Source organism: Mobula birostris, chromosome 24 (assembly GCF_030028105.1).
Source record: "Mobula birostris isolate sMobBir1 chromosome 24, sMobBir1.hap1, whole genome shotgun sequence".
NCBI lineage: Eukaryota > Metazoa > Chordata > Chondrichthyes > Myliobatiformes > Myliobatidae > Mobula > Mobula birostris.
Genome location: NC_092393.1, coordinates 63,649,580 through 63,676,100, shown reverse-complemented (window position 1 = coordinate 63,676,100; position 26,521 = coordinate 63,649,580). Strand labels below are relative to the sequence as shown.

The 26,521-nt window shown below is 48.6% G+C and overlaps 1 protein-coding gene across 2 annotated transcripts in view; it reads left to right on the top strand.

Moving 5' to 3' along the window:
- Positions 1-3,616: 3,616 nt before the first annotated feature.
- Positions 3,617-26,521, top strand: part of LOC140187198 (inactive rhomboid protein 2-like) — an 85,769-nt gene continuing 62,864 nt past the window's right edge. For both annotated transcript variants that reach the window (XM_072242263.1, XM_072242262.1), the window contains exons 1-4: positions 3,617-4,309; positions 12,564-12,688; positions 13,206-13,383; positions 17,504-17,704. In XM_072242263.1, the coding sequence (XP_072098364.1) occupies positions 4,262-4,309; positions 12,564-12,688; positions 13,206-13,383; positions 17,504-17,704 (552 nt within the window). In that variant the 5' untranslated portion in view covers positions 3,617-4,261. The remainder of the gene's footprint in view (positions 4,310-12,563; positions 12,689-13,205; positions 13,384-17,503; positions 17,705-26,521) is intronic.

Here is a 26,521-nt window from a genome sequence, read left to right as displayed (position 1 = left end):
CTCCATCTGGTGGAACTTGTTCTCACTCTCAATATTTTCTCCTTTCGCTCCTCCTACTTCAAACAAAAGATCACTCACATGGGTCCCAGCTATGCCTGCCTTTCCACTGGCTGCGTGAAACAGTCATGTTCCAAGCCTACACTGGCATTGCTCCCCAACTCTTCCTACGCTACATCAACGACTGCATTGGTCCTGCTTCCTGCACCCATGGTGAGCTCATTGACTTCATCCACTTTGCCTCCAACTTCCACCCTGCTCTCAAATTTACTTGGTCCGTTTCCGATGTTTCTCTCCCCTTTCTTGACGTTTCTGTCTCCAGAGATGGAGACAATCTACCTGCTAATATCTTTTATAAACCCACCGATTCTCAGCTATCTGGACTATATCTCTTCCTACCCTGTCACTTGTGAAAATGCCATCCTTTTCCCTTAGATCCTCCATCTCCGCCACCTCTATTCTCAGGATAAGGCTTTTTATTTCAGAACTAAGGAGGTGTCTTCCTCCTTCAAATGAAGGAGTTTCCCTTCCTCCACTATCAACACTGCTCTCACCTGCATTCCTTCCATTTTGCGCAAATCTGCCCTCACCCCATCCTTCCGCCGTCAAACTAAGGAAAGGATTTCTCTTGTCTCACCTACCACCCAATTAGCCTCTGCATCCAGTGCATAATTCTCCATAATTTCCACCATCTCTGGCGGGATCCCACCACTATGCACATCTTTCCCTCCTCCCCCACTGTCCCCTTTCTGCAGGGATTTCTCCCTATGCAGCTTACTTTATCTCTTTCACCAATCAACTTCCCAGCTCTTTATTTCATCCCTCCCCCTCTCCTGGTTTCACCCATTGCCTCATACATCTCACCTCCCCCACCTTCTTATTCTAATTTCTTCCCACCTTAACCCGATCCTTTCCAGTCCTGATGAAGAATCTCTGTCTGAAAGGTCAACTGTTTATACTCTTTTTCCATAGATGCTGCCTGTTCATCCAGCATTTTGTGTGTTCCTTTGCATCTCCAGAAACTGCAGTTTTTCTCATGTTTCTGATAAATCAGCCATGATGGATTGGAGGTGTAGGCTCAATGTAGGCCGAATAGCCTAAATCTGCTCCTATGTCTTAAGTGCCTGTGAGTACTGTCCTGCTGCATGTTCCAACAGAGGAGTGAAGCTGAAGGACCAGATGGGAGCATCTTAATCAGGAGTTCAGGATAAAATTAGCATATCAAGGAGGAAGTTGACCACCTTCATCAAGGACCAGCCAGGACATGCTCTTGTCTCACTGCTGTCATCAGGAAGTAGGTACAGGAGCTTCAGGACCCAAACTACTTGATTCAGGAGCAGTCATTATCCCTCTACCATCAGGCTCTTGAACCAGAGAGGATAACTTCACTCAATTTCACTCACACTATCACTGAACTGTTCCCACGACCAATGGACTCACTTTCAAGGATTCTTCATCTCATGTTCTCAATATTTATTATTATCATTATTTTTCATTTTTCCGTTTGTATTTGCACTGTTTTTTTGCCTTTTGCACACTGATTGTGCTGTCGGGTGTGGGGTTTCATTGATTCTATTGTGTTTCTTGGATTTATTGAGTATGCCTGCAAGAAAGTGAATCTCAGGGTTGTGTATGATAATAAATTAGCTTTGAACCTTCTCAAGTGGTAGAAAGGAGGGAAAATCAACCCTAGCCTTGCTTGTTGCTGAGAACAATGCTTATATGGGAATAGTATGTTTAATCTCAGTGTATAGAATAGTACCTGTGTTTCCTCTGTTTGAAGGAAGCAGGTTTTCAGAATCGCTTCCCTCTTGTTTGAGGCTGATATTAGAAAATTTCCTTGTAGTTGGGCAGTTGGACTTGTTTTCCTCCCTTTGCCTCTTCTTGCTCTCCCTCACCTGAATAATTGAAAACTTTAATCCCATGATTACTATTGATCTGATTATATTGAATATCAAAATGAGGAGAGAATGAGCGCTGAAATGGAGAATGAGTTGGAGGACTGGCCATTCCCAAAGCTTTCTAATAGTTAGTATTAATCTAAGGAACGTCCATTCCATTGCATTGATCATTCAGGTTCTTGTTTAGTTATTGTGAGGATAGCTTTGAAGTTGGATTGCAATGCTAAGTAGACCCAGTGAATCATATGAACATTTATTTATTTTCCAAAATGTTAGAAACATAGAAACACAGAAAACCTACAGCACAATACAGGCTCTTCGGCCCACAAAGCTGTGTTGAACATGTCCTTACCTTAGAAATTACCTCGGCTTACCCATAGCCCTCTATTTTTCCGAGCTCCATGTACCTATCCAGGAGTCTCTTAAAAGACCCTATCATATCCTCCTCCACCACCGTCACCGGCAGCCCATTCCACACACTCACCACTTTCTGCATAAAAAAAATTACCCCTGACATCTCCTCTGTACCTACTTCCAAGCACCTCAAAACTGTGCTCTCTCGTGCTAGCCATCTCAGCCCTGGGAAAAAAGCCTCTGACTGATCACGGACAGTCAGCATGGCTTTGTGAAGGGCAGATCATGTCTAACAAGCCAGACAGAGTTCTTTGAGGAGGTGACCAGGCATATAGATGAGGGTAGTGCAGTGGATATGATCTACATGGATTTTAGTAAGGCATTTGACAAGGTTCCACACGGTAGGCTTATTCAGAAAGTCAGAAGGCATGGGATCCAGGGAAGTTTGGCCTGAGTCAGTGGTGGAGGCAGATACACTAGTGAAATTTACAAGAGACTACTAGACAGATATATAGAGGAATTTAAGGTGGGGGATTATATGGGAGGCAGGGTTTAAGGGTCGGCACAACATTGTGGGCCAAAGGGCCTGTACTGTGCTGTACTATTCTACGTTCTATCCACATGATCAATGCCTCTCATCATCTTGTACACCTCTATCAGGTCGCCTCTCATCCTCCGTTGCCCCAAGGGAAGAAAGGCCAAGTTCACTCAACCTATTCTCATAAGGTGTGCTCCCCAATACAGGCAACATCCATGTAAATCTCCTCTGCACTCTTTCTATGGTTTCCATATCCTTCCTGTAGTGAGGTGACCAAAACTGAGCACAGTACTCCAAGTGGGGTCTGACCAGGGTCCTATATAGCTGCAACATTACCTATTGGTTCTTAATCTCAATTCCACGGTTGATGAAGGCCAATGCACTGTATGTCTTCTTAACCACAGAGTCAACCTGCGCAGCAGCTTTGAGTATCCTATGGACTTGGACCCCAAGATCCCTCTGATCCTTGACACTGCCAAGAGTCATACCATTAATACTATATTCTGCCATCATATTTGATCTACCAAAATGAACCACCTCACACTTAACTGGGTTGAACTCCATCTGCCACTTCTCAGTCCAGTCTTGCATCCTATCAATGTCCCGCTGTAACTTCTGACAACCCTGTTATTTAGAGATACAGTCCAGTAACAGCCTCTTCCAGCTCAACAAACCTGATTAGAGGTATCAAAGGGTTAATGAACTGTAGGCCACTGGATGTGTTGGGCAATGTAGATTCTGTTGAAAGTTCTGATGCTGTGACTTCCTTTGTGAACAGCAACAGCAGAGTTGAGTAAGAAGAGTTGGGTGGAGAGTGCTCAGGAAAGAAGTGTTCTCTTGGACTCCTCCTGTGGCCCTTTGCTCTGGAGTTGATGCAGTGAGTTTTGCTTTCCCTGAGGACAATGCTAGCCTGACCTCAGAGTGTGGGTTGTAATATCCTGTGACTGAGTACCACTACCCCTGGGATGGAGGATCTTTCCAGTCACTTCAGTGTAATGTTAGTGCTGGCTAATGAACTTGGTGGATGGAGAAAGTCAGGAAAGAACTTGGTTCAATCAGCATCTTTTTAAAATTCTCAGGTGTAGGCACTCAGTCCTGGGTCCCAATGTTGCTCACTGCTTAGTTGTAGGGTGTCTGCTAGAGATGGGAGTGTCTGGAGTCCACGTGGTTCAGCGGGAGCTCTGGTGGACTGACGGTAGAGCAGCACGACCTGGGGACTTACTGTTGCTTTCAGCTGGTGATCTGTCACTGCCGGAAGCTTGTCAGCTGTGGCAAACTTCCTCTTTGGATTCCCTTATCTTTCTAGTCGCTTCTAGGGGAAGCATGTTTTTCAGCTTCCTGCTCTGTGTGAGACACGAAAGCCAACCCAGGCTCAGTTTGTTCCTGTAGAGTATGTTCTCAGCTCTTCCCTGTTTGGAGCATGTGTGCTGAATATTAACTTCATCCTGCATTGTCCACGTTCCAGGGAACAATGAGTGTCCAGACAAAGCTGCGATCATCGAAACAGTCTGACAATGAGGTAAGCCATGGGTTTTATGAGAACACATGTTCTGAGGCTCTTTGGGAATGCGCTCATGACTACAATAGGCAGGTAGAATCATGTTCCTTTTCCTCAGGAACCAGAAACTGGTGATGGAATTGTGTGTGTGTGTGTGTGTGTGTGTTTGTTTGGGGTGGGGTGTGTGTATGTGACAACTGCTGGGTTCCTTTCACTCGTTGCCATGATACTCTAAAGACAAATGCAGGATCTTCTGTGTGTGTGTGGGTGTACGCGCGCAGGGTCTCCAACGTATGTATGTGGAAGGAAACATCAAATCTGAGTGAGGGTCAATAGGGAAAGTCGAGTGAACACCTACCAAGTCTCATCAAAGATTGAGCAGTTTCAAGTTCCTGCGTATCATCATCTCTGAAGATCTGTTCTGGGCCTGACACATCAACGAAACCATGAAGAAAATGCACCCAACAACAGGAATTCTGCAGATGCTGGAAATTCAAGCAACACACATCAAAGTTGCTGGTGAACGCAGCAGGCCAGGCAGCATCTCTAGGAAGGGGTGCAGTCGACGTTTCAGGCCGAGACCCTTCGTCAGGACTAACTGAAGGAAGAGTGAGTAAGGGATTTGAAAGTTGGAGGGGGAGGGGGAGATCCGAAATGATAGGAGAAGACAGGAGGGGGAGGGATGGAGCCAAGAGCTGGACAGGTGATAGGCAAAAGGGGATACGAGAGGATCATGGGACAGGAGGTCCGGGAAGAAAGACAAGGGGGGGGGATCCAGAGGATGGGCAAGAGGTACATTCAGAGGGACAGAGGGAGAAAAAGGAGAGTGAGAGAAAGAATGTGTGCATAAAAATAAGTAACAGATGGGGTACGAGGGGGAGGTGGGGCCTTAGCGGAAGTTAGAGAAGTCGATGTTCATGCCATCAGGTTGGAGGCTACCCAGACGGAGACCAGAACTGCACACAGTACTCCAGGTGCGGTCTCACCAGTACCCCATGTAGTTGCAGCATAACCTCCCTGCTCTTAAATTCAATCCCTCTAGCAATGAAGGGCAACATCCCATTTGTGTTCTTGATAGTCTGCTGCACCTGCATACCAACCTTTTCTGATTCATGCACAAGCACTCCCAAGTCCCTCTGTACAGCAGCATGCTGCAATTTTTTACTATTTAAATCATTTTTCCTTCCAAATTGGATGACCTCGCTTTTATCAACATTGTACTCCATCTGCCAGACCCTTGCCCACTCACTTAATCTATTTATATCTCTCTGAAGACTCTCTGTATCTTCTGCACAATTTGCTTTTCCACTCAATTTAATATCATCAGCAAAACAAGATACACTATACGCAACACACATCAAAGTTGCTGGTGAACGCAGCAGGCCAGGCAGCATCTGTAGGAAGAGGTGCAGTCGACGTTTCAGGCCGAGACCCTTCGTCAGGACTAACTGAAGGAAGAGTGAGTAAGTGATTAGAAGGTTGGAGGGGGAGGGGGAGATCCAAAATGATAGGAAAAGACAGGAGGGGGAGGGATAGAGCCAAGAGCTGGACAGGTGATAGGCAAAAGGGGATACGAGAGGATCATGGGACAGGAGATCCGGGAAGAAAGACAAGGGGGGGGTGACCCAGAGGATGGGCAAGAGGTATATTAGCTGAACATCTACGCTCTGTCCGCCAGAGAAAGCAGGATCTCCCAGTGGCCACACATTTTAATTCCACATCCCATTCCCATTCTGACATGTCTAACCACGGTCTCCTCTACTGTAAAGGTGAAGCCACACTCAGGTTGGAGGAACAACACCTTATATTTTGTCTGGGTAGCCTCCAACCTGATGGCATGAACATCGACTTCTCCAACTTCCGCTAATACCCTACCTCCCCTTTGTCTTCTCCTATCATTTTGGATCTCCCCCTCCCCCTCCAACTTTCAAATCCCTTACTCACTCTTTATTCAGTTAGTCCTGACGAAGGGTCTCGGCCTGAAACGTCGACTGCACCTCTTCCTACAGATGCTGCCTGGCCTGCTGCGTTCACCAGCAACTTTGATGTGTGTTGCAAGAAAATGCACCAGTGTTTCTGCTATCTTAGAAGTTTAAGGAGATTTGACAGGTCATCAAACACTGATGAACTTCTACAGATATACAATAGAAAGCATTTTGACTGGTTCCATTGCAGTCTGGTATGGAAACTCCAATGCACAGGGTATTTAATTCAGCGGTTTGTTTGAGGCACGACTGTACAAGTGCAGGGATGTCAGCCAGTTAGAACAGCGAAAAGAGTTTAAAGGAGGCAGCTTTATAGAGCGGGTGAAAGGGTAGCGGGAGACAGAGTAGGAGGGCTTTGGCTCAACGGGGCTTCGGCGATAACGGTTTGAGGCAGGTAGGTTGCCTGTGTAGAATACAGACAGGAAGAATGTATGTGAGGCCGGTATTCTGTACTCGGTGTCAGATGTGGGAAGTCCTGGAGACTCCCAGCCTCCCGGACGGCCACATCTGTGCCAGGTGCTTCAAGCTGCAGCTCCTTAGGGACCACATTAGGGAACTGGAGATGCAGCTCGATGACCTTCATCTGGTCAGGGAGACTGAGGAGGTGATAGAGAGGAGCTATAGGCAGGTGGTCACACCAGGGCCTCGGGAGACAGACAAGTGGGTAACAGTCAGGAGATGGAAGGGCAAGAGTCAGACACTAGAGAGTACCCCTGTGGCTATCCCCCTGAACAATAAGTACTCCTGTTTTAGTACTGCACGGGGGAGACGGCCTACCTGGGGGAAGCAACAGTGGTCGTGCCTCCGGCACAGAGTCCGGCTCTGTGGCTCAGAAGGGTAGGGAAAGGAAAAGGATGGCAGCTGTAATAGGGGACTCTATAGTTAGGGGGTCAGACAGGTGATCCTGTGGACGCAGGAAATAAACACAGATGGTAGTTTGCCTCCCAGGTGCCAGGGTCCACGATGTTTCTGATTGCGTCCACGATATCCTGAAGTAGGAAGGAGAACAGCCAGAGGTCGTGGTCCATATTGGTGCTAACGACATGGGTAGAAAAAGGGAGGAGGTCCTGAAAACAGACTACAGGGAGTTAGGAAGGACGTTGAGAAGCAGGACCTCAAAGGCGGTCATCTCAGGATTACTGCCTGTGCCACGTGACGGTGAGTATAGGAATAGAGTGAGGTGGAGGATAAATGTGTGGCTGAGGGATTGGAGCGGGGGGCAGGGATTCAGCTTTCTGGATCATTGGGACCTCTTCTGGGGCAGGTGTGCCCTGTACAAAAAGGACGGGTTTTCACTTGTATCCGAGGGGGACCAATATCCTGGTGGGGAGGTTTGCCAAGGCTATTGGGGAGAGTTTAAACTAGAATTGCTGGGGGGGTGGGAACCGAACTGAAGAGGCGGAGGAAGAGATGGTTGGCTCACAAATAGAGAAAGTTTGGAGACAGTGCGAGAGGGAGAATAGGCAGGTGATAGAGAAGGGACGCACTCAGACCAATGGTTTTAGATGTGTCTATTTTAATGCAAGGAGCATTATGAGCAAAGCAGATGAGCTTAAAGCGTGGATCAGTACTTAGAGCTATGATGTTGTGGCCATTACAGAGACTTGGATGTCTCAGGAGCAGGAGTGGTTACTTTGAGAGCCAGGCTTTAGATGTTTCAGAAAGGACAGGGAGGGAGGCAGAAGAGGTGGGGGCATGGCACTGTTGATCAGAGATAGTATCACGGTTGCAGAAAAGGAGGAAATCATGGAGGGGTTGTCTACGGAGTCTCTGCAGGAGGAAGTTAGGAACAGGAAGGAGTCCGTAACTCTACTGGGTGTTTTTTTTATAGACCTTCCAATAGTAACAGGGACATCAAGGAGCAGATGGAGAGACAGATTCTGGAAAGGTATAATAATAACAGGGTTGACGTGGTGGAAGATTTTAATTTTCCAAATATTGATTGGCATCTCCTTAGAGCAAGAGGTTTAGAAGGTGTGGAGTGTGTTAGGTGTGTTCAGGAAGGTTCTTGACACAATATGTAGATAAGCCTACAAGACAAGTGGCTGTACTTGATCTGGTATTGGGAAATGAACCTGGTCAGGTGTCTCAGTGGGAGAGCATTTTGGAGATAGTGATCACAATTCCACCTCCTTTACCATAACATTGGAGAGGAATAGGAACAGACAAGTTTGGAAAGCTTTTAGTTGGAGTAAGGGGAAATAAGAGGCTATCAGGCAGGAATTTGGAAACATAAATTGGGAACAGATATTCTCAGGGAAATGTACGAAAGAAATGTGGCAAATGTTCAGGGGATATTTGCATGCAGGGGTACAGGAACTGTGGTGTACAAAGGCTGTTGTAAATCTAGTCAAGAAGAAAAGAAAAGCTTACGAAAGGTTCAAAAAACTAGGTAATAATAGAGGTCTAGAAGAGTATAAGGCTAGCAGGAAGGAGTTTAAGAATGAAACTAGGAGAGCCAGAAGGGGCCATGAGAAGGCCTTGGCGGACAGGATTAAGGAAAACCACAATGCATTCTACAAGCATGTGAAGATCAAGAGGATAAGACGTGGGAGAATAGGACCAATCAAGTGTGACACTGGAAAAGTGTGTATGGAACCGGAGGAGATAGCAGAAATACTTAATGAGTACTTTGCTTCAGTACTCACTACGGAAAAAGATCTTGGCAATTGATGACTTACAGCAGACAGAAAAGCTTGAACATATACATGTTAAGAAAGAGGATGTGCCGGAGCATCAAGTTGGATGTCACCGGGACTGGACGAGATGTACCCCAGGCTACCGTGGGAGGTGAGGGAGGAAATTGCTGAGCCTCTTGTGATGATGTTTGCATCATCAATGGGGATAGGAGAGGTTCCGGATGATTGGAGGGTTGCGGATGTTGTTCCCTTATTCAAGAAAGGGAGTAGAGTTAGCCCTGGAAATTATAGACCAGTGAGTCTTACTTCAGTGGTTGGTAAGTTAATGGAGAAGATCCTGAGAGGCAGGATTTATGAACATTTGGAGAAGCATAATATGATTAGGAATAGTCAACATGGCTTTGTCAAAGGCAGGTTGTGCCTTACGAGCCTGATTGAATTTTTTGAGGATGTGACTAAACACATTGATGAAGGTAGAGCCATAGATGTAGTGTATATGGATTTCAGCAAGGCACTTGATAAGATACCCCATGCAAGGCTTATTGAGAAAGTAAGGAGGCATGGGATCCAAGCGGACATTGCTTTGTGGATCCAGAACTGGCTTGCCCACAGAAGGCAAAGAGTGGTTGTAGTTTTGCATGGAGGTTGGTGACCAGTGGTGTGCCTCAGGGATCTGTTCTGGGACCTCTTCTGTTCATGAGTTTTATAAATGACCTGGATGAGGAAGTGGAGGGATGGGTTAGTAAATTTGCTGATGACACAAAGGTTGGAGATGTTGTGGATAGTGTGGAGGGCTGTCACAGGTTACAGCGGGACATCGGTAGGGTGCAAAACTGGGCTGAGAAGTGGCAGATGGAGTTCAACCCAGATAAGTGTGAGGTGGTTCATTTTGGTTGATCAAATATAATGGCAGAATATAGAATTAATGGTATGACTCTTGGCAGTGTCGTGGATCAGAGGGATCTTGGGATCCGAGTCCATAGGACACTCAAAGCTGCTGCGCAGGTTGACTGTGTGGCTAAGAAGGCATACGGTGCATTGGCCTTCATCAATCGTGGGATTGAGTTTAAGAACTGAGGGGTAATGTTGCAGCTATATAGGACCCTGGTCAGACCCCACTTGGAGTACTGTGCTCATTTCTGGTCACCTCGCTACAGGAAGGATATGGAAACTATAGATAGCGTGCAGAGGAGATTTACAAGGATGTTGCCTGGATTGGGGAGCATGCCGTAAGAAAGTAGATTGAGTGAACTTGGCCTTTTCTCTTTGGAGCAACGGAAGATGAGAGGTGATCTGATAGAGGTGTGTAAGATGGTGAGAGACATGGATCGTGTGGACAGTCAGAGGCTTTTTCCCAGGGCTGAAATGGCTAGCATGAGAGGGCACAGTTTTAATGTGCTTGGAAGTAGATCCAGAGGAGCTGTCAGGGGTAACTATTTTATGCAGACTGGTGAGTGCGTGGAATGGGCTGCCGGTGACGGTGGTGGAGGTGGATACGATAGGGTATTTTAAGAGATTCCTGGATAGGTACATGGAGCTTAGAAAAATGGAGGACTCTGTGTAACCCTAGGTAGTTTCTAAAGTAAGTACATGTTTGGTACAGCATTTTGGGCTGAAGGGCCTGTATTGTGCTGTAGGTTTTCTATGTTCTATGTCCTTACCAACAGAGCCACACTACTGCCTATGCATTCCTGCCTGTCCTTTCAATACAAAGTCTATCATTTGAGGTTAAGCTCCTCACCACGTTCTTTTTTCAGCCATGAATCAGTGATGCCCACTACGTCATTTCAACTAATCCCTCATTGTGCCACAATTTCGTCCACCTTCTTCTGAATGCTACATGCATTTAAGTACAGCATCTTCAGTCCCACATTCTTCGTCCTTATGAATTTTGCCTCTGTGGTACAATTTAACTCTTTGCTCTGTCTGCATTTGTACCCAGTCATTGGCTTGTCCTTCCTTACATTCATGTCACACCCATTATCTATTTGTAAATCTGCTGGCTCATCCTCAGCTCTATCATACTGGTTCCCATCCCCCTGCCATATTAGTTTAAACCACTCCCAACAGCTCTTGTAAACCTGCCCGCAAGAATATTTGTTCCCCTCGGACTCAAGTCCAACCCATCCCTTTTGTACAGGTCCCACCTGCCCCAGTAGAGGTCCCAATTATCCAGAATTCTGAATCCCTGCCCCCTGCTCCAATTCCTCAGCCATGCATTCATCTGCCACCTCATTCTATTCCTATCCTCACTGTCGTGTGGCACAGGCAGCAATCCCAAGATTACTACCCTTGAGGTCCTGCTTCTCAGCTTCCTTCCTAACTCCCTGTATTCTTTTATCAGGACCACCTCCCTTTTTCTACCCACGACTTCTGGCCGTTCACCCTCCCTTTTCTGGATATTGTGAACGAATTCAGAAACATCGCAGAATCTGGCACCTGGGAGGCAAACTATCATTTGTGTTTCTTTCTTGTATCCACAGTATTGTCTATCTGTCCCCTAAGTACAGAGTACCATATGTCTTCTGCCATCCTCTTCACTTCTCTACCCTTCTGAGCCACAGGGCCAAACTCAGTGCCAGAGGCACAGCTGCTGTTGCTTCCCCCAGGGAGGTCCCCCCCCCAAATGGTACTCAAAATGGAGTACTTATTGTTGAAGGGAATGGCCACACAGGTGCCTCTATATGACGTTCTCCCTTCCCTCTCCTGTCAGTCACCCATTTATCTGTCTCCTGTAGCCTTGGGGTGACTACCTCCCTGTAGCTCGGTCTATCACTGCTTCACTTTCCCTCACAAGCCGAAGCTCATCGAGCTGGAGCTCCAGTTCCCTAACACAGTCTCTAAGGAGCTGCATCTTGATGCAGCTTGTGAGATGTGGTCATTGGGAAGGCTGGTAGTCTCCCAGAAATCCCACATCTGACACCCAGAATAGACCACTGGCTCTGTAGTCATGGCCCCTATTCTCTCAAGAGTTAAATAAGAAAAAAAGAAATAAGAAATAATGAATGAACTTACCTACTTTCCTTACTTTTGCCCGTTCTTGCTGAAGCCCTGTTGAGCCAAAGCCTTACCACTCTGACTCAGACCACTCCAACAATGACCACTCCATGATGACCGCTCTACTTGATGGTACCCCACTTTTATGGAGACTGGGTTTTTAAAGCTCTTCACTGGAAGTGCATGGGAATGCTTCTCCTGTGCCTTCGCCATGCTCCAGTCAAAGACTTCTGTTGAAGAATGTCCTGTTTTTTAAAGCTCACCTGCGCTATGGGACCATGGTGACTCCTGCCCCCAGGGACCATGTAACCCCCTGCCCCGCTGGAACCATGTTACCTCCTGCCCTCTGCTCCCAGTGATTTGTGACAACACTCTGAGATGCCTCTTGATCAGGAACCCACCATTTATCACAATTCTTTCTCCCACTGGTCACACTTGTGTACCCTGAGTCTCAGAAGGTGTGATGGAGCACAGGTTCCTGGGGACAGTCTGTGGGGAATGTGTGTGGCTAATAGAGCGTGTGAGGTGTGAGGCTGAGCAAGGGTTGGCTGGTTGGCATCAGAGCATGGAGTGGAGGCATCGATCACCCCTTGTTGCCACAGGATGAAGGAGACTTGTCATCATTTGTTAATTAATAGTTAGATTCTTTTACAGAAATGGAGACCAACTCTGTTCCAAAGTTTCAGTGTGCCAGACGCCACATTCTCCACTCAGAGCGGCCTGTTGACACAGCAGCGAGAATTCAAGCGGAAAGAATCCGTCTCACAGGCAGTCCGCAGGTAAGTGGCCACCCACACACGAGGTAGGAGCTTGCACTGGGCACTGAGGGTATTCGACGTCACGGTCTTACTTATCAAAGTCCCCACATTCATATCATTGTTGCTTTCTTGCTTTCTCACCCCTCTCCACTCTGTCTGTCCTTGTCTCCCTCTCCACCTCTCTCTCCTACACTCTCACCCTCTCACTCGAACCCCCACATCCAACCACTTTTCCTCTGTTTGTTAATCTGGCTTCCCAGTTCGTACACATTGTCTATTTGATTCACATCCTCTTCACACTGACACTGCTGAGCAGATAGGCAGGTTTCTCCTGGATATCATTGAGCAGAGGCTCTCCTCAGGATGTGGCCAAGCTCACTAAATGTTGGAACATAACGGATTCATGTTGGCCTTCACTGTTTCCCACCTGGAGCTCTGGCCACAGTCCACTCGTCCCTTTCTTCCTTCCCGAGCTTCTCTCCCTACTGCGTGCGGCATGTCTAACACAGTTTCTAACTTGCTGATGTATTGATGGTAGGGATACAGCCGAATGGTTTGGTGTGGGAACAGACAATGACCTGTTACACCATTGGCAGCGGCAGAGTTGGAGACATTGTCAGCAGCGGTACGGGAACCTGAAAGCCCCATTCCAGAGGAAGGCTGGACTCTCCAGTGTGGACTCCATCTCAGCACTGGCTTTTCAGAGAACACCCACGGTATGTCCAACCTCCATGATCCAGCCACACCTTCAGATCTGGCATTATTGGTATCCCTTCCACATAATTCCTGTCTGCTTAGACATCCACCAGAGCCACTATTTAGTCTCTCTCCTCCAAAGCTTAAGCTGTGAATGGAGATTGGGGCAGGGCTCACACTGGGACTGGACACTGGGATGGGTTTGCGTTCGGGTGGAGATTGGGGCAGGGCTCAGACTGGGACTGAAAACTGGGAGGGGTTCAGGTTTGGGTGGAGATTGGGGCAGGGCTCAGACTGGGACTGGACACTGGGATGGGTTCGGGTGGATATTGGGGCAGGGCTCAGACTGGGACTGGACACTGGGAGGGGTTCGGGTGGAGATTGGGGCAGGGCTCAGACTGGGACTGGACACTGGGATGGGTTCGGGTTTGGGTGGAGATTGGGGCAGGGCTCACACTGAGACTGGACACTGGGATGGGTTTGGGTTTGGGTGGATATTGGGGCAGGGCTCAGACTGGGACTGGACACTGGGATGGGTTTGGGTGGAGATTGGGGCAGGGCTCAGACTGGGACTGGACACTGGGAGGGGTTCGGGTTCGGGTGGAGATTGGGGGGCAGGGCTCACACTGGGACTGGATACTGGGAGGGGTTCGGGTGGAGATTGGGGCAGGGCTCAGAATGGGACTGGACACTGGGAGGGGTTCGGGTGGATATTGGGGCAGGGCTCAGACTGGGACTGGACACTGGGATGGGTTTGGGTTTGGGTGGATATTGGGGCAGGGCTCAGACTGGGACTGGACACTGGGATGGATTCGGGTGGAGATTGGGGCAGGACTCACACTGGGACTGGACACTGGGAGGGGTTCGGGTTTGGGTGGAGATTGGGGCAGGGCTCACACTGAGACTGGACACTGGGATGGGTTTGGGTTTGGGTGGATATTGGGGCAAGGCTCAGACTGGGACTGGACACTGGGATGGGTTCGGGTTTGGGTGGAGATTGGGGCAGGGCTCAGACTGGGACTGGACACTGGGAGGGGTTCGGGTGGATATTGGGGCAGGGCTCAGACTGGGACTGGACACTGGGAGGGGTTCGGGTTCCGGTGGAGATTGGGGCAGGGCTCAGACTGGGACTGGACACTGGGATGGGTTCGGGTTTGGGTGGAGATTGGGGCAGGGCTCACACTGAGACTGGACACTGGGATGGGTTTGGGTTTGGGTGGATATTGGGGCAGGGCTCAGACTGGGACTGGACACTGGGATGGGTTTGGGTGGAGATTGGGGCAGGGCTCAGACTGGGACTGGACACTGGGAGGGGTTCGGGTTCGGGTGGAGATTGGGGGGCAGGGTTCACACTGGGACTGGACACTGGGAGGGGTTCGGGTGGAGATTGGGGCAGGGCTCAGAATGGGACTGGACACTGGGAGGGGTTCGGGTGGATATTGGGGCAGGGCTCAGACTGGGACTGGACACTGGGATGGGTTTGGGTTTGGGTGGAGATTGGGGCAGGGCTCAGACTGGTACTGGACACTGGGAGGGGTTCAGGTTTGGGTGGAGATTGGGGCAGGGCTCGGACTGGACACTGGGATGGATTCGGGTGGAGATTGGGGCAGGACTCACACTGGGACTGGACACTGGGAGGGGTTCGGGTTTGGGTGGAGATTGGGGCAGGGCTCAGACTGGGACTGGACACTGGGAGGGGTTCGGGTTCGGGTGGAGATTGGGGCAGGGCTCAGACTGGGACTGGACACTGGGATGGGTTCGGGTTTGGGTGGAGATTGGGGCAGGGCTCACACTGAGACTGGACACTGGGATGGGTTTGGGTTTGGGTGGATATTGGGGCAGGGCTCAGACTGGGACTGGACACTGGGATGGGTTTGGGTGGAGATTGGGGCAGGGCTCAGACTGGGACTGGACACTGGGAGGGGTTCGGGTTCGGGTGGAGATTGGGGGGCAGGGCTCACACTGGGACTGGATACTGGGAGGGGTTCGGGTGGAGATTGGGGCAGGGCTCAGAATGGGACTGGATACTGGGAGGGGTTCGGGTGGAGATTGGGGCAGGGCTTGGACTGGACACTGGGATGGATTCGGGTGGAGATTGGGGCAGGACTCACACTGGGACTGGACACTGGGAGGGGTTCGGGTTTGGGTGGAGATTGGGGCAGGGCTCAGACTGGGACTGGACACTGGGAGGGGTTCGGGTTCAGGTGGAGATTGGGGCAGGACTCACACTGGGACTGGACACTGGGAGGGGTTCGGGTTTGGGTGGAGATTGGGGCAGGGCTCAGACTGGGACTGGACACTGGGAGGGGTTCGGGTGGATATTGGGGCAGGGCTCAGACTGGGACTGGACACTGGGAGGGGTTCGGGTTCCGGTGGAGATTGGGGCAGGGCTCAGACTGGGACTGGACACTGGGATGGGTTCGGGTTTGGGTGGAGATTGGGGCAGGGCTCACACTGAGACTGGACACTGGGATGGGTTTGGGTTTGGGTGGATATTGGGGCAGGGCTCAGACTGGGACTGGACACTGGGATGGGTTTGGGTGGAGATTGGGGCAGGGCTCAGACTGGGACTGGACACTGGGAGGGGTTCGGGTTCGGGTGGAGATTGGGGGGCAGGGTTCACACTGGGACTGGACACTGGGAGGGGTTCGGGTGGAGATTGGGGCAGGGCTCAGAATGGGACTGGACACTGGGAGGGGTTCGGGTGGATATTGGGGCAGGGCTCAGACTGGGACTGGACACTGGGATGGGTTTGGGTTTGGGTGGAGATTGGGGCAGGGCTCAGACTGGTACTGGACACTGGGAGGGGTTCAGGTTTGGGTGGAGATTGGGGCAGGGCTCGGACTGGACACTGGGATGGATTCGGGTGGAGATTGGGGCAGGACTCACACTGGGACTGGACACTGGGAGGGGTTCGGGTTTGGGTGGAGATTGGGGCAGGGCTCACACTGAGACTGGACACTGGGATGGGTTTGGGTTTGGGTGGATATTGGGGCAGGGCTCAGACTGGGACTGGACACTGGGATGGGTTTGGGTGGAGATTGGGGCAGGGCTCAGACTGGGACTGGACACTGGGAGGGGTTCGGGTTCGGGTGGAGATTGGGGGGCAGGGCTCACACTGGGACTGGATACTGGGAGGGGTTCGGGTGGAGATTGGGGCAGGGCTCAGAATGGGACTGGATACTGGGAGGGGTTCGGGTGGAGATTGGGGCAGGGCTTGGACTGGACACTGGGATGGATTCGGGTGGAGATTGGGGCAGGACTCACACTGGGACTGGACACTGGGAGGGGTTCGGGTTTGGGTGGAGATTGGGGCAGGGCTCAGACTGGGACTGGACACTGGGAGGGGTTCGGGTTCAGGTGGAGATTGGGGCAGGACTCACACTGGGACTGGACACTGGGAGGGGTTCGGGTTTGGGTGGAGATCGGGGCAGGGCTCACACTGGGACTGGACACTGGGAGGGGTTCGGGTTTAGGTGGAGATTGGGGCAGGGCTCACACTGGGCTGGACACTGGGAGGGGTTCAGGTTTGGGTGGAGATTGGGGCAGGGCTCACACTGGGACTGGACACTGGGAGGGGTTCGAGTTTGGGTGGAGATTGGGGCAGGGCTCAGACTGGGACTGGACACTGGGATGTGTTCGGGTTTGGGTGGAGATTGGGGCAGGGCTCAGACTGGGACTGGACACTGGGAGGGGTTTGGGTTTGGGTGGAGATTGGGGCAGGGCTCACACTGGGACTGGACACTGGGAGGGGTTTGGGTGGAGATTGGGGCAGGGCTCAGACTGGGACTGGACCATGGGAGGGGTTCAGGTTCGGGTGGATATTGGAGCAGGGCTCACACTGGGACTGGACACTGGGAGGGGTTTGGGTTTGGGTGGAGACTGGGGCAGGGCTCAGACTGGGACTGGACACTGGGATGGATTCGGGTTCGGGTGGAGATTGGGGCAGGGCTCAGACTGGGACTGGACACTGGGAGGGGTTTGGGTTCGGGTGGAGATTGGGGCAGGGCTCACACTGGGAGGGGTTCGGGTGGAGATTGGGGCAGGGCTCAGACTGGGACTGGACACTGGGATGGGTTCAGGGTTGTGTTTTTGGGGTCAGCAGATCCCTGTTGATGCCTCATATTTCTTTATTCTTAGGTGGCTGATTCTTCCTTCCAGGGCCAAAGTTCCCAGTATTCCAACACCACAGATCAGTGTCTCACCCTGCTCCCAAGTCCCACACCTCAAACTCTGCCGGGTTCATTTGGGAATGTTCACAGCGAATGTTGCAGATTTCCTCCCAGGAAAAGGGACTCTGTTGTCCGGATGAGCCTTCGCGCAGCAACTGCTGTCCTTACGGTGAGAGGGCTGTGCGTATGTGCGTGCACGTGCAAGGGATCTCCGATGGTCTTGCCAGTGTCTTATAAAGCCTCAGCATCACATTCCTGCTCTTGTATTCTGGACCTCTTGAAATGAATGCTAACATTGCATTTGCCTTCTTCACATAGAAACATAGAAACATAGGTGCAGGAGTAGGCCATTCGGCCCTTTGAGCCTGCGCCGCCATTTATTATGATCATGGCTGATCATCCAACTCAGAACCCTGCACCAGCCTTCCCTCCATACCCCCTGATCCCCGTAGCCACAAGGGCCATATCTAACTCCCTCTTAAATATAGCCAATGAACTGGCCTCAACTGTTTCCTGTGGCAGAGAATTCCACAGATTCACCACTCTCTGTGTGAAGAAGTTTTTCCTAATCTCGGTCCTAAAAGGCTTCCCCTTTATCCTCAAACTGTGACCCCTCGTTCTGGACTTCCCCAACATCGGGAACAATCTTCCTGCATCTAGCCTGTCAAATCCCTTTAGGATTTTATACGTTTCAATCAGATCCCCCCTCAATCTTCTAAATTCCAACGAGTACAAGCCCAGTTCATCCAGTCTTTCTTCATATGAAAGTCCTGCCATCCCAGGAATCAATCTGGTGAACCTTCTTTGTACTCCCTCTATGGCAAGGATGTCTTTCCTCAGATTAGGGGACCAAAACTGCGCACAATACTCCAGGTGTGGTCTCACCAAGGCCTTGTACAACTGCAGTAGTACCTCCCTGCTCCTGTACTCGAATCCTCTCGCTATAAATGCCAGCATACCATTCGCCTTTTTCACCGCCTGCTGTACCTGCATGCCCACTTTCAATGACTGGTGTATAATGACACCCAGGTCTCGTTGCACCTCCCCTTTTCCTAATCGGCCACCATTCAGATAATAATCTGTTTTCCTATTTTTGCCACCAAAGTGGATAACTTCACATTTATCCACATTAAATTGCATCTGCCATGAATTTGCCCACTCACCCAACCTATCCAAGTCACCCCGCATCCTCTTAGCATCCTCCTCACAGCTAACACTGCCGCCCAGCTTCGTGTCATCCGCAAACTTGGAGATGCTGCATTTAATTCCCTCATCCAAGTCATTAATATATATTGTAAACAACTGGGGTCCCAGCACTGAGCCTTGTGGTACCCCACTAGTCGTCGCCTGCCATTCTGAAAAGCTCCAGTTTATTCCCACTCTTTGCTTCCTGTCTGCTAACCAATTCTCTATCCACATCAATACCTTACCCCCAATACTGTGTGCTTTAAGTTTGCACACTAATCTCCTGTGTGGGACCTTGTCAAAAGCCTTTTGAAAATCCAAATATACCACATCCACTGGTTCTCCCCTATCCACTCTACTAGTTACATCCTCAAAAAATTCTATGAGATTCGTCAGACATGATTTTCCTTTCACAAATCCATGCTGACTTTGTCCGATGATTTCACCGCTTTCCAAATGTGCTGTTATCACATCTTTGATAACTGACTCCAGCAGTTTCCCCACCACCGATGTTAGGCTAACTGGTCTATAATTCCCTGGTTTCTCTCTCCCTCCTTTTTTAAAAAGTGGGGTTACATTAGCCACCCTCCAATCCTCAGGAACTAGTCCAGAATCTAACAAGTTTTGAAAAATTATCACTAATGCATCCACTATTTCTTGGGCTACTTCCTTAAGCACTCTGGGATGCAGACCATCTGGCCCTGGGGATTTATCTGCCTTTAATCCCCTCAATTTACCCAACACCACTTCCCTACTAACATGTATTTCGCTCAGTTCCTCCATCTCACTGGACCCCCTGTCCCCTACTATTTCTCCATCGACTCTACTTGCAAGTTAACCTTTAGGGTGTTCTACAGAAAGTCTCCCAAGTTCCTTTGCATCTCAGATTTTTCAATTTTTTTCACGTGGCCAAGTGGTTAAGGCATTGGACTAGCAACCTGAAGGTCATGAGTTCGAGCCCCAGCCGAGGCAATGTGTTGTGTCCTTGAGCAAGGCACTTAATCACACATTGCTCTGTGACGACACTGGTGCCAAGCTGTATGGGTCCTAATGCCCTTCCCTTGGACAAGATTGGTGGTGTGGAGAGAGGAGACTTGCAGCATGGGCAACTGCTGGTCTTCCACACAACCTTGCCCAGGCCTGCGCCCTGGAGAGTGAAGACTTTCCAGGCGCAGATCCATGGTCTCACAAGACTAACGGATGCCGTTTAGAAAATAGTCCGCACATTTATTTCTACTACCAAAGTGCATGACCGTGCATTTTCCAACATTGTATTTCGTTCATTACTCTTTTGCCCGTTCTCCAAATCAGTCTAAGCCCTTCTGCATCCTACCTGTTTCCTCAACATTACCTGCCCCTCCACCAATCTTTGTATCATCTGCAAACTTGGCAACAAAGGCATCTATTCCATCATCTAAATCATTGATACACAGCATAAAAAGAAGTGGTCCCAACACCGACCCCTGCGGAACACCACTAGTCACTGGCAGCCAGAAAAGGATCCTTTTATTCCTACTCACTGCCTCCTACTAATTGGCCAATGCTCTAACAATGCAAATAATTTCATTGTAATACCATGGGCTGGTAACTCGGTAGGCAGCCTCAAGTGGCACCTTGTCAAAGGCCTTCTGAAAGTTCAAATGTACAACATCCACTGCATCCCCTTTATCTGTCCTACTTGTAATCTTCTTAAATGGGGGACAAGGAGACGGCAGATGAACTAAATGGGTATTTTACATCAGCAGTGTGCCTGATGTTGAAGGGTGTGAGGGAAAAGAAGTTACTTTTGCAAGGAAGAAAGTGCTCAAAAAGCTGAAAGACCTAAAGATACACTAGTCATCCAGACCAGATGAATTGCATCTGAGGGTTCTGAAAAAGGTAGTGGTAGAGATTGTGGAGGCATTCATAATGATCTTTCAAGAATCATTAGACTCTGGCATGGTGCTGGAGGACTGGAAAATTGCAAATGTCACTCCGCTGTTTAGGAAAGGAGGGAGGCAGCAGAAAGGAAATTACAGGTCAGTAAGCTTGACCTCAGAATCAGAATCAGAATCAGGTTTATTACCACCGGCGTGTGTCGTGAAATTTGTTACCTTAGCAGCAGCAGTTCAATGCAATACATAATATAGAAGAAGAAGAAGATAAATAACTAAAATGATAATAATAAATAAGTAAATCAATTACAGTATACGTATTTTGAATAGATTAAAAATCATGCAAAAAACAGAAATAATATATATTAACAAAAGTGAGGTAGTCTTCATGGATTCACTGTCCATTTAGGAATCGGATGGCAGAGGGGACGAAGCTGTTCCTGAATCGCTGAGTGAGAGCCTTTAGGCTTCTGTGTCTCCTACCTGATGGTAACAGTGAGAAAAGGGCATGACCTGGGTGATGGGGGTCCTTGGTAATGGACGCTGCCTTTCTGAGACACCGCTCCTTGAAGATGTCCTGGGTACTTTGTAAGCTAGTAGCCAAGATGGAGCTGACTAAATTTACAACCCTCTTCAGCTTCTTTCGGTCCTGTGCAATAGCCCTCCCCCTCATACCAGACAGTCTGTAGAAGATTTTGAGTGTTTTTGTTGACATACCAAATCTCTTCAAACTCCTAAAGAAGTGTAGTTGCTGTCTTGCCTTCTTTATAGCTGCATCGATATGTTGGGACCAGGTTAGATCCTCAGAGATCTTGACACCCAGGAACTTGAAACTGCTCACTCTCTCCACTTCTGATCCCTCTATGAGCATTGGTATGTGTTCCTTCGTCTTACCCTTCTTGAAGTCCACAATCAGCTCTTTCGTCTTACTGACGTTGAGTGCCAGGTTGTTGCTGCAACACCACTCCACTAGTTGGCATATCTCCCTCCCATACACCCTCTTATGTCCATCTGAGATTCTACCAGTAATGGTTGTATCATCAGCAAATTTATAGATGGCATTTGAGCTATGCCTAGCCACACAGTCATGGGGATAGAAAAAGTAGAGCAGTGGGCTAAGCACACACCCCTGAGGTGCACCAGTGTTGATTGTCAGCAAGGAGGGGATATTATCATCAATCCACACAGATTGTGGTCTTCCGGTTAGGAAGTCGAGGATCCAGTTGCAGAGAGAGGTACAGAGACCCTGGTTCTGTAACTTATCAATCAGGATTGTGGAAACGATGGTGTTAAATTCTGAGCTATAGTCGATGAATGGCATCCTGACATAGGTGTTTGTATTCTCCAGGTGGTCTAAGGCCGTGGAGATTGCATCTGCCATTGACCTGTTGTGGTGATAGGCAAATTGCAGTGGGTCCAGGTCCTTGCTGATGCAGGAGTTCAGTCTAGTCATGACCAACCTCTCAAAGCATTTCATCACAGTAGATGTGAGTGCTACTGGGTGACAGTCATTAAGGCATCTCACATTATTCTTCTCAGGCACTGGTATAATTGTTGCCTTTTTGAAGCAAGTGGAACATCCACCTGTAGCAGTGAGAGGTTGAAAATGTTCTTGAATACTCTCGCCAATTGGTTGGCACAGGTTTTCAGAGCCTTACCAGGGTCTTTCCGCCTTGCAGTTCACCCTCTTTAGAGACAGCCTAACATCAGCCTCCGAGACAGAGATTGATCAGATAGATAGATAGATACCTTATTGACTCTAAAAGAAATTGCAGTGTTACAGGGTCATTACAAGTGCACAGATATACAAGTATCAGAAGAGAAGTAAGAAAGAATAAAAAAAAAAGTTACCTCAAACAGTCTAACAGGAGGGGGTCATTGGCTATAGGTTGACTCATTATAGAACCTAATGGCCGAGGGTAAGAATGACTTCATAGTGCTTTTTGGAGCAGCACATTTGTATTAGTCTATTACTAAAAGTGGCTCCTCTGTTTAGCCAAGGTGCCATGCAGAGGGTGGGAAACATTGTCCAGGATTTTCCGGATTTTCCGTAGAGTCCCTTGTTCTACCATAACCTCCAATGTGTCCAGTTTGACTCCTGTAACAGAGCCAGTCTTTCTAATCAGCTTATTGAGTCTGTTGGCATTAACCATGTTGATGCCATTGCCCCAGCACACCATCGCATACAAGATTGTAGCGGTGACAACAGACTGGTAGAACACGTGAAGGTGATGCATGCGTACTCCAAAGGACCTCAGTCTCCTCAGGAAGTAGATGTGACTCTGGGCCTTCTTGTACACAGCCTCTGTGTTGGTGCTCACTCAAGTCTGTCATCCAGGTGCATCCCCAGATACTTGCAGGTCCTCACCACATCCACGTCCTCACCGTCAATAGTCACAGGGAGCAGTGCAAGCTTAGTCTTCCCAAAGTCCATCACCATCTCCGTTATCTTACTGATGTTAAGCTGCAGATGATTCAGCTTGCACCATTTGAAAGTTCCCCACCAGGGTCATATATTCATCCTCCATCCTCCCTCTATACACCCAACTATTGCTGAGTCATCAGAGAATTTCTACAGTTGACATGACTGTTGTATCTAAAGTCTGAGATATACAGGTTAACAGGAAGGGAGCTAATACAGTCCTGTATGGGGCTCCAGTGCTGCTTATTGCCATGTCTGACACACAGCTCTGAAGGCACACAAACTGTGGTCTGCCAGCCAGGTAGACAATTTTCCAGGATACAATGGGTGTGCCAACCTGCATTGAATGGAGCTTTTCCCAGCAATGAGGGCTGTATGGAATTGAAGGCACTTGAGCAATCAAAAAAAACATGATCCTCACAGTGCTGCCCTGTTTATCCAAATGGGTCTGTTCAGCAGTTAGATGACAGCATCATCAACTCTAATGTGCTCCTGGTAGGCAAAGTGCAGGAGATCAAGGGTCATCTGATCAGAGGTCAGACGGGATCAGCCTCGTTGGATCTTCATGATGTTGCAATGTTGCAGATTGTCAGGTATGATGTTGTGGCCATCACTGAACAGTGGCTGAAGGATGGTTGTAGCTGGGAATGTCCAAGATTACATGCTATATCGGAGGGATAGGAAGGTAGGCAGAGGGTGTTGGTGTGGCTTTACTGGTAAAGAATGGCATCGAATCAGTGGAAAGGTGTGACATAGGATCGGAAGATGTTGAATCCTTGTGGTTGAGTTAAGAAATTGCAAGGGTAAAAGGACATTGATGGCAATTATATACAGGTCTCCCAACAGTGGCTGGGAGGTGGGCCACAGGTTACAGTAGGAAATAGAAAAGGCGAGTCAAAAGGACAATGTTATGGTAGTCATGGGAGATTTTAATATACAGGTGGATTGGGAAAATCAGGTTGGTGATGGATCTCAAGAGAGTGAGTTTGTTGAATGCCTACAAGATAGCTTTTTAGAGCAGTTTGTTGGTGAGCCTAGTTGGGGATCAGCTGTACTGGATTGGGTGTTGTGTAATGAACCAGAAGCGATTAGGGAGCTTAAGGTAGAAGAACCCTTGGGAACCAGTGATCATAATATGATTGAACTCAACTTGAAATTTGTTAGGGAGAAAGTAAAGTCTGACGTAGCAGTATTTCAGTGGAGTGAGGGAATTTACAGTGGTACGAGAGAGGAGTTGGCCAAAGTAAATTGGAAGGAGCTGCTGGCAGAGTTGTCAGCACAGCAGCAATGGTGTGTGTTTCTGGGAAAAATAAGGAAGGTGCAGGACATGTGTATTCCAAAAATGAAGAAATACTCAAAATGTAAAATAGTACAACTGTGGCTGACAAGGGAAGTCAAAACTATTGTAAAAGCAAAAGAAAGGGCATGCAACAAAGCACAAATTAGTGGGAAGATTAAATATGAAAGAAGCTAGCAAATAATATCAAAGTAAAAGTGTGGGTCCAGTGTGGGTGGTAGCATGCTTTAGATCAGGGGTCCCCAACCGTTTTTTGCACCAGAGACCGGTTTAATAGTGACAATATTCCTGCGGACCGGCCGACCGGGGTGGCGGGGTGGGACGGGTTACTCAATACCGGAATATAGGTGATAAGTCAACTATAAGTCACTTATCAGTGGCTAATACACTCAATTTCATTTCTAAAAGGGTTTATCTAACAAATTTAATATTAAACACACAGCGCATATTTTCCTTGCATAAATATAGTGATAAGTCAATTATAAGTCATAAAGGGGTTCCTTAGGTCCAGTCTACTCCGCAATTTAGTTTTCATTGCGTTCATTGCAGAAAAGTCCACTTCGCAGAGATATGATGTTGGAAATGAAAGCAACGTTTTCAGTGCTTTCGTGGGTATCTCAGGATATTCAGCCTTGACTTTGATCCAGAATGCTGGCAGAAATGTTATGTCAAACATACTTTTCAGCCCACCGTCATTTGCAAGCTCGAGGAGTTGATCTTCTTCCCGCGCTGACATGGATGATTCACCGGGGACATTCACAAATGGGTCACGGACCCATTCCTTTGCACGTCTTGGGTCGTTTGCGGTTGGGAACATGTCAAATATGCCCCTGTCCACTCGCCGTCCTCACAGTTCCAGTTTGGCTGTGAAAGCACACTTTATCACACTTGAAGACAGTTGTCATTCTCCCCTGAAGTGACAATTGAGTTCATTGAGCAGGTTGAAGATGTCACACAGATAAGCGAGTTTTGCTATCCACTCCTCGTCACTGAAGTGTGCTGCCAGTGGTGACTTTTTTCCTGAAAGAAATCTCTGTAGCTGTTCTCTTAACTCAAAAAACCTGGCCAGGGCTCTCCCCCTTGATAGCCACCTGACTTCAGTGTGTAAGAGAAGGCGTTTGTGCTCTGCATCCATTTCCTCGCAAAGCTGCTCAAACAGGGCTCTTTCTTTGATGTGATTGATAACTTCAACAACGTCACTCAATACGCTGTTAAGGTCAGGTGACATTTTTTGGTAGTGAAACCAGACTCGTTAAGCCATTCCAACAGCTGTGCTTCGATGTCCTCCGCTATGTCAGCGATTCTCCTTGAAACTGTGGTAGCTGAAAGAGAAACCTGTGCCATCTTGTTAGCTGCAGCTTCTCCCAACGGCACATGTCCTTGGCAGTAGGCAGAATCAATTCTTCACCAACAGTGAAAGGCTTCTTAGCCTTTGCAGTACAGCTAGCCACTAAGTACGACGCTGTCAGAGCAGCATTTCTGGAGGTGGTGGCTCTCAGCACTTGCTTCTGTCCCGCTTGCTCATGTTTTTTCTGCTCAAAAAAACTCGACAGGTTTGTCTTTAGGTGCAGGGTGCTTGGACTCAAGGTTCCGAAGCGGTTTTGACGGCTTCATTGCCTCATTAGACGATTTGTCTCCGCATATCACACACAGGGGGCTTGGAGCGTGTGAGTCACCAGTCGCAATAAAGCCATATTTTATGTACGACTTGTCGTATTTTCTGTTGAAGGAAGCTTTCCTTTTTTTGCAGTCTCGGCTTCAGCTGTCTCTGCGTTATCATCATCGTTTGGCCTTTTATGTCCCCTACCACCTCTTCCAAAGAAACTCTCAAGTGACGTTTGTTTTTTACTCATCGAGTAGTTGCAAGTTAATGACCAACTGATGACCTCGTGTGCATTCAAGTTCAACCGTGGGCGTGGCAGGGAATGAGGAAAGGTATAGCTGACTCATCGTTCCCTTGCTGCCCTGTAACACATGCTTTGTGGCCCGGTGGTTGGGGACCACTGCTTTAGATGTAGTATTTAACTAGCCTCTCAAAGCATTTGCTTATAACTGAGGTGAGTGCGACAGAGCACCAATCGTTCATGCATGCTACAATGACGTACAGTGACAATGATGGATGATTTGAAACAGGAGGGCACTACACACTGGGAGAGGGAGAGATTAAAACTATCCGTAAACACACTAGCCAGCAGTTCAGCACAGCCT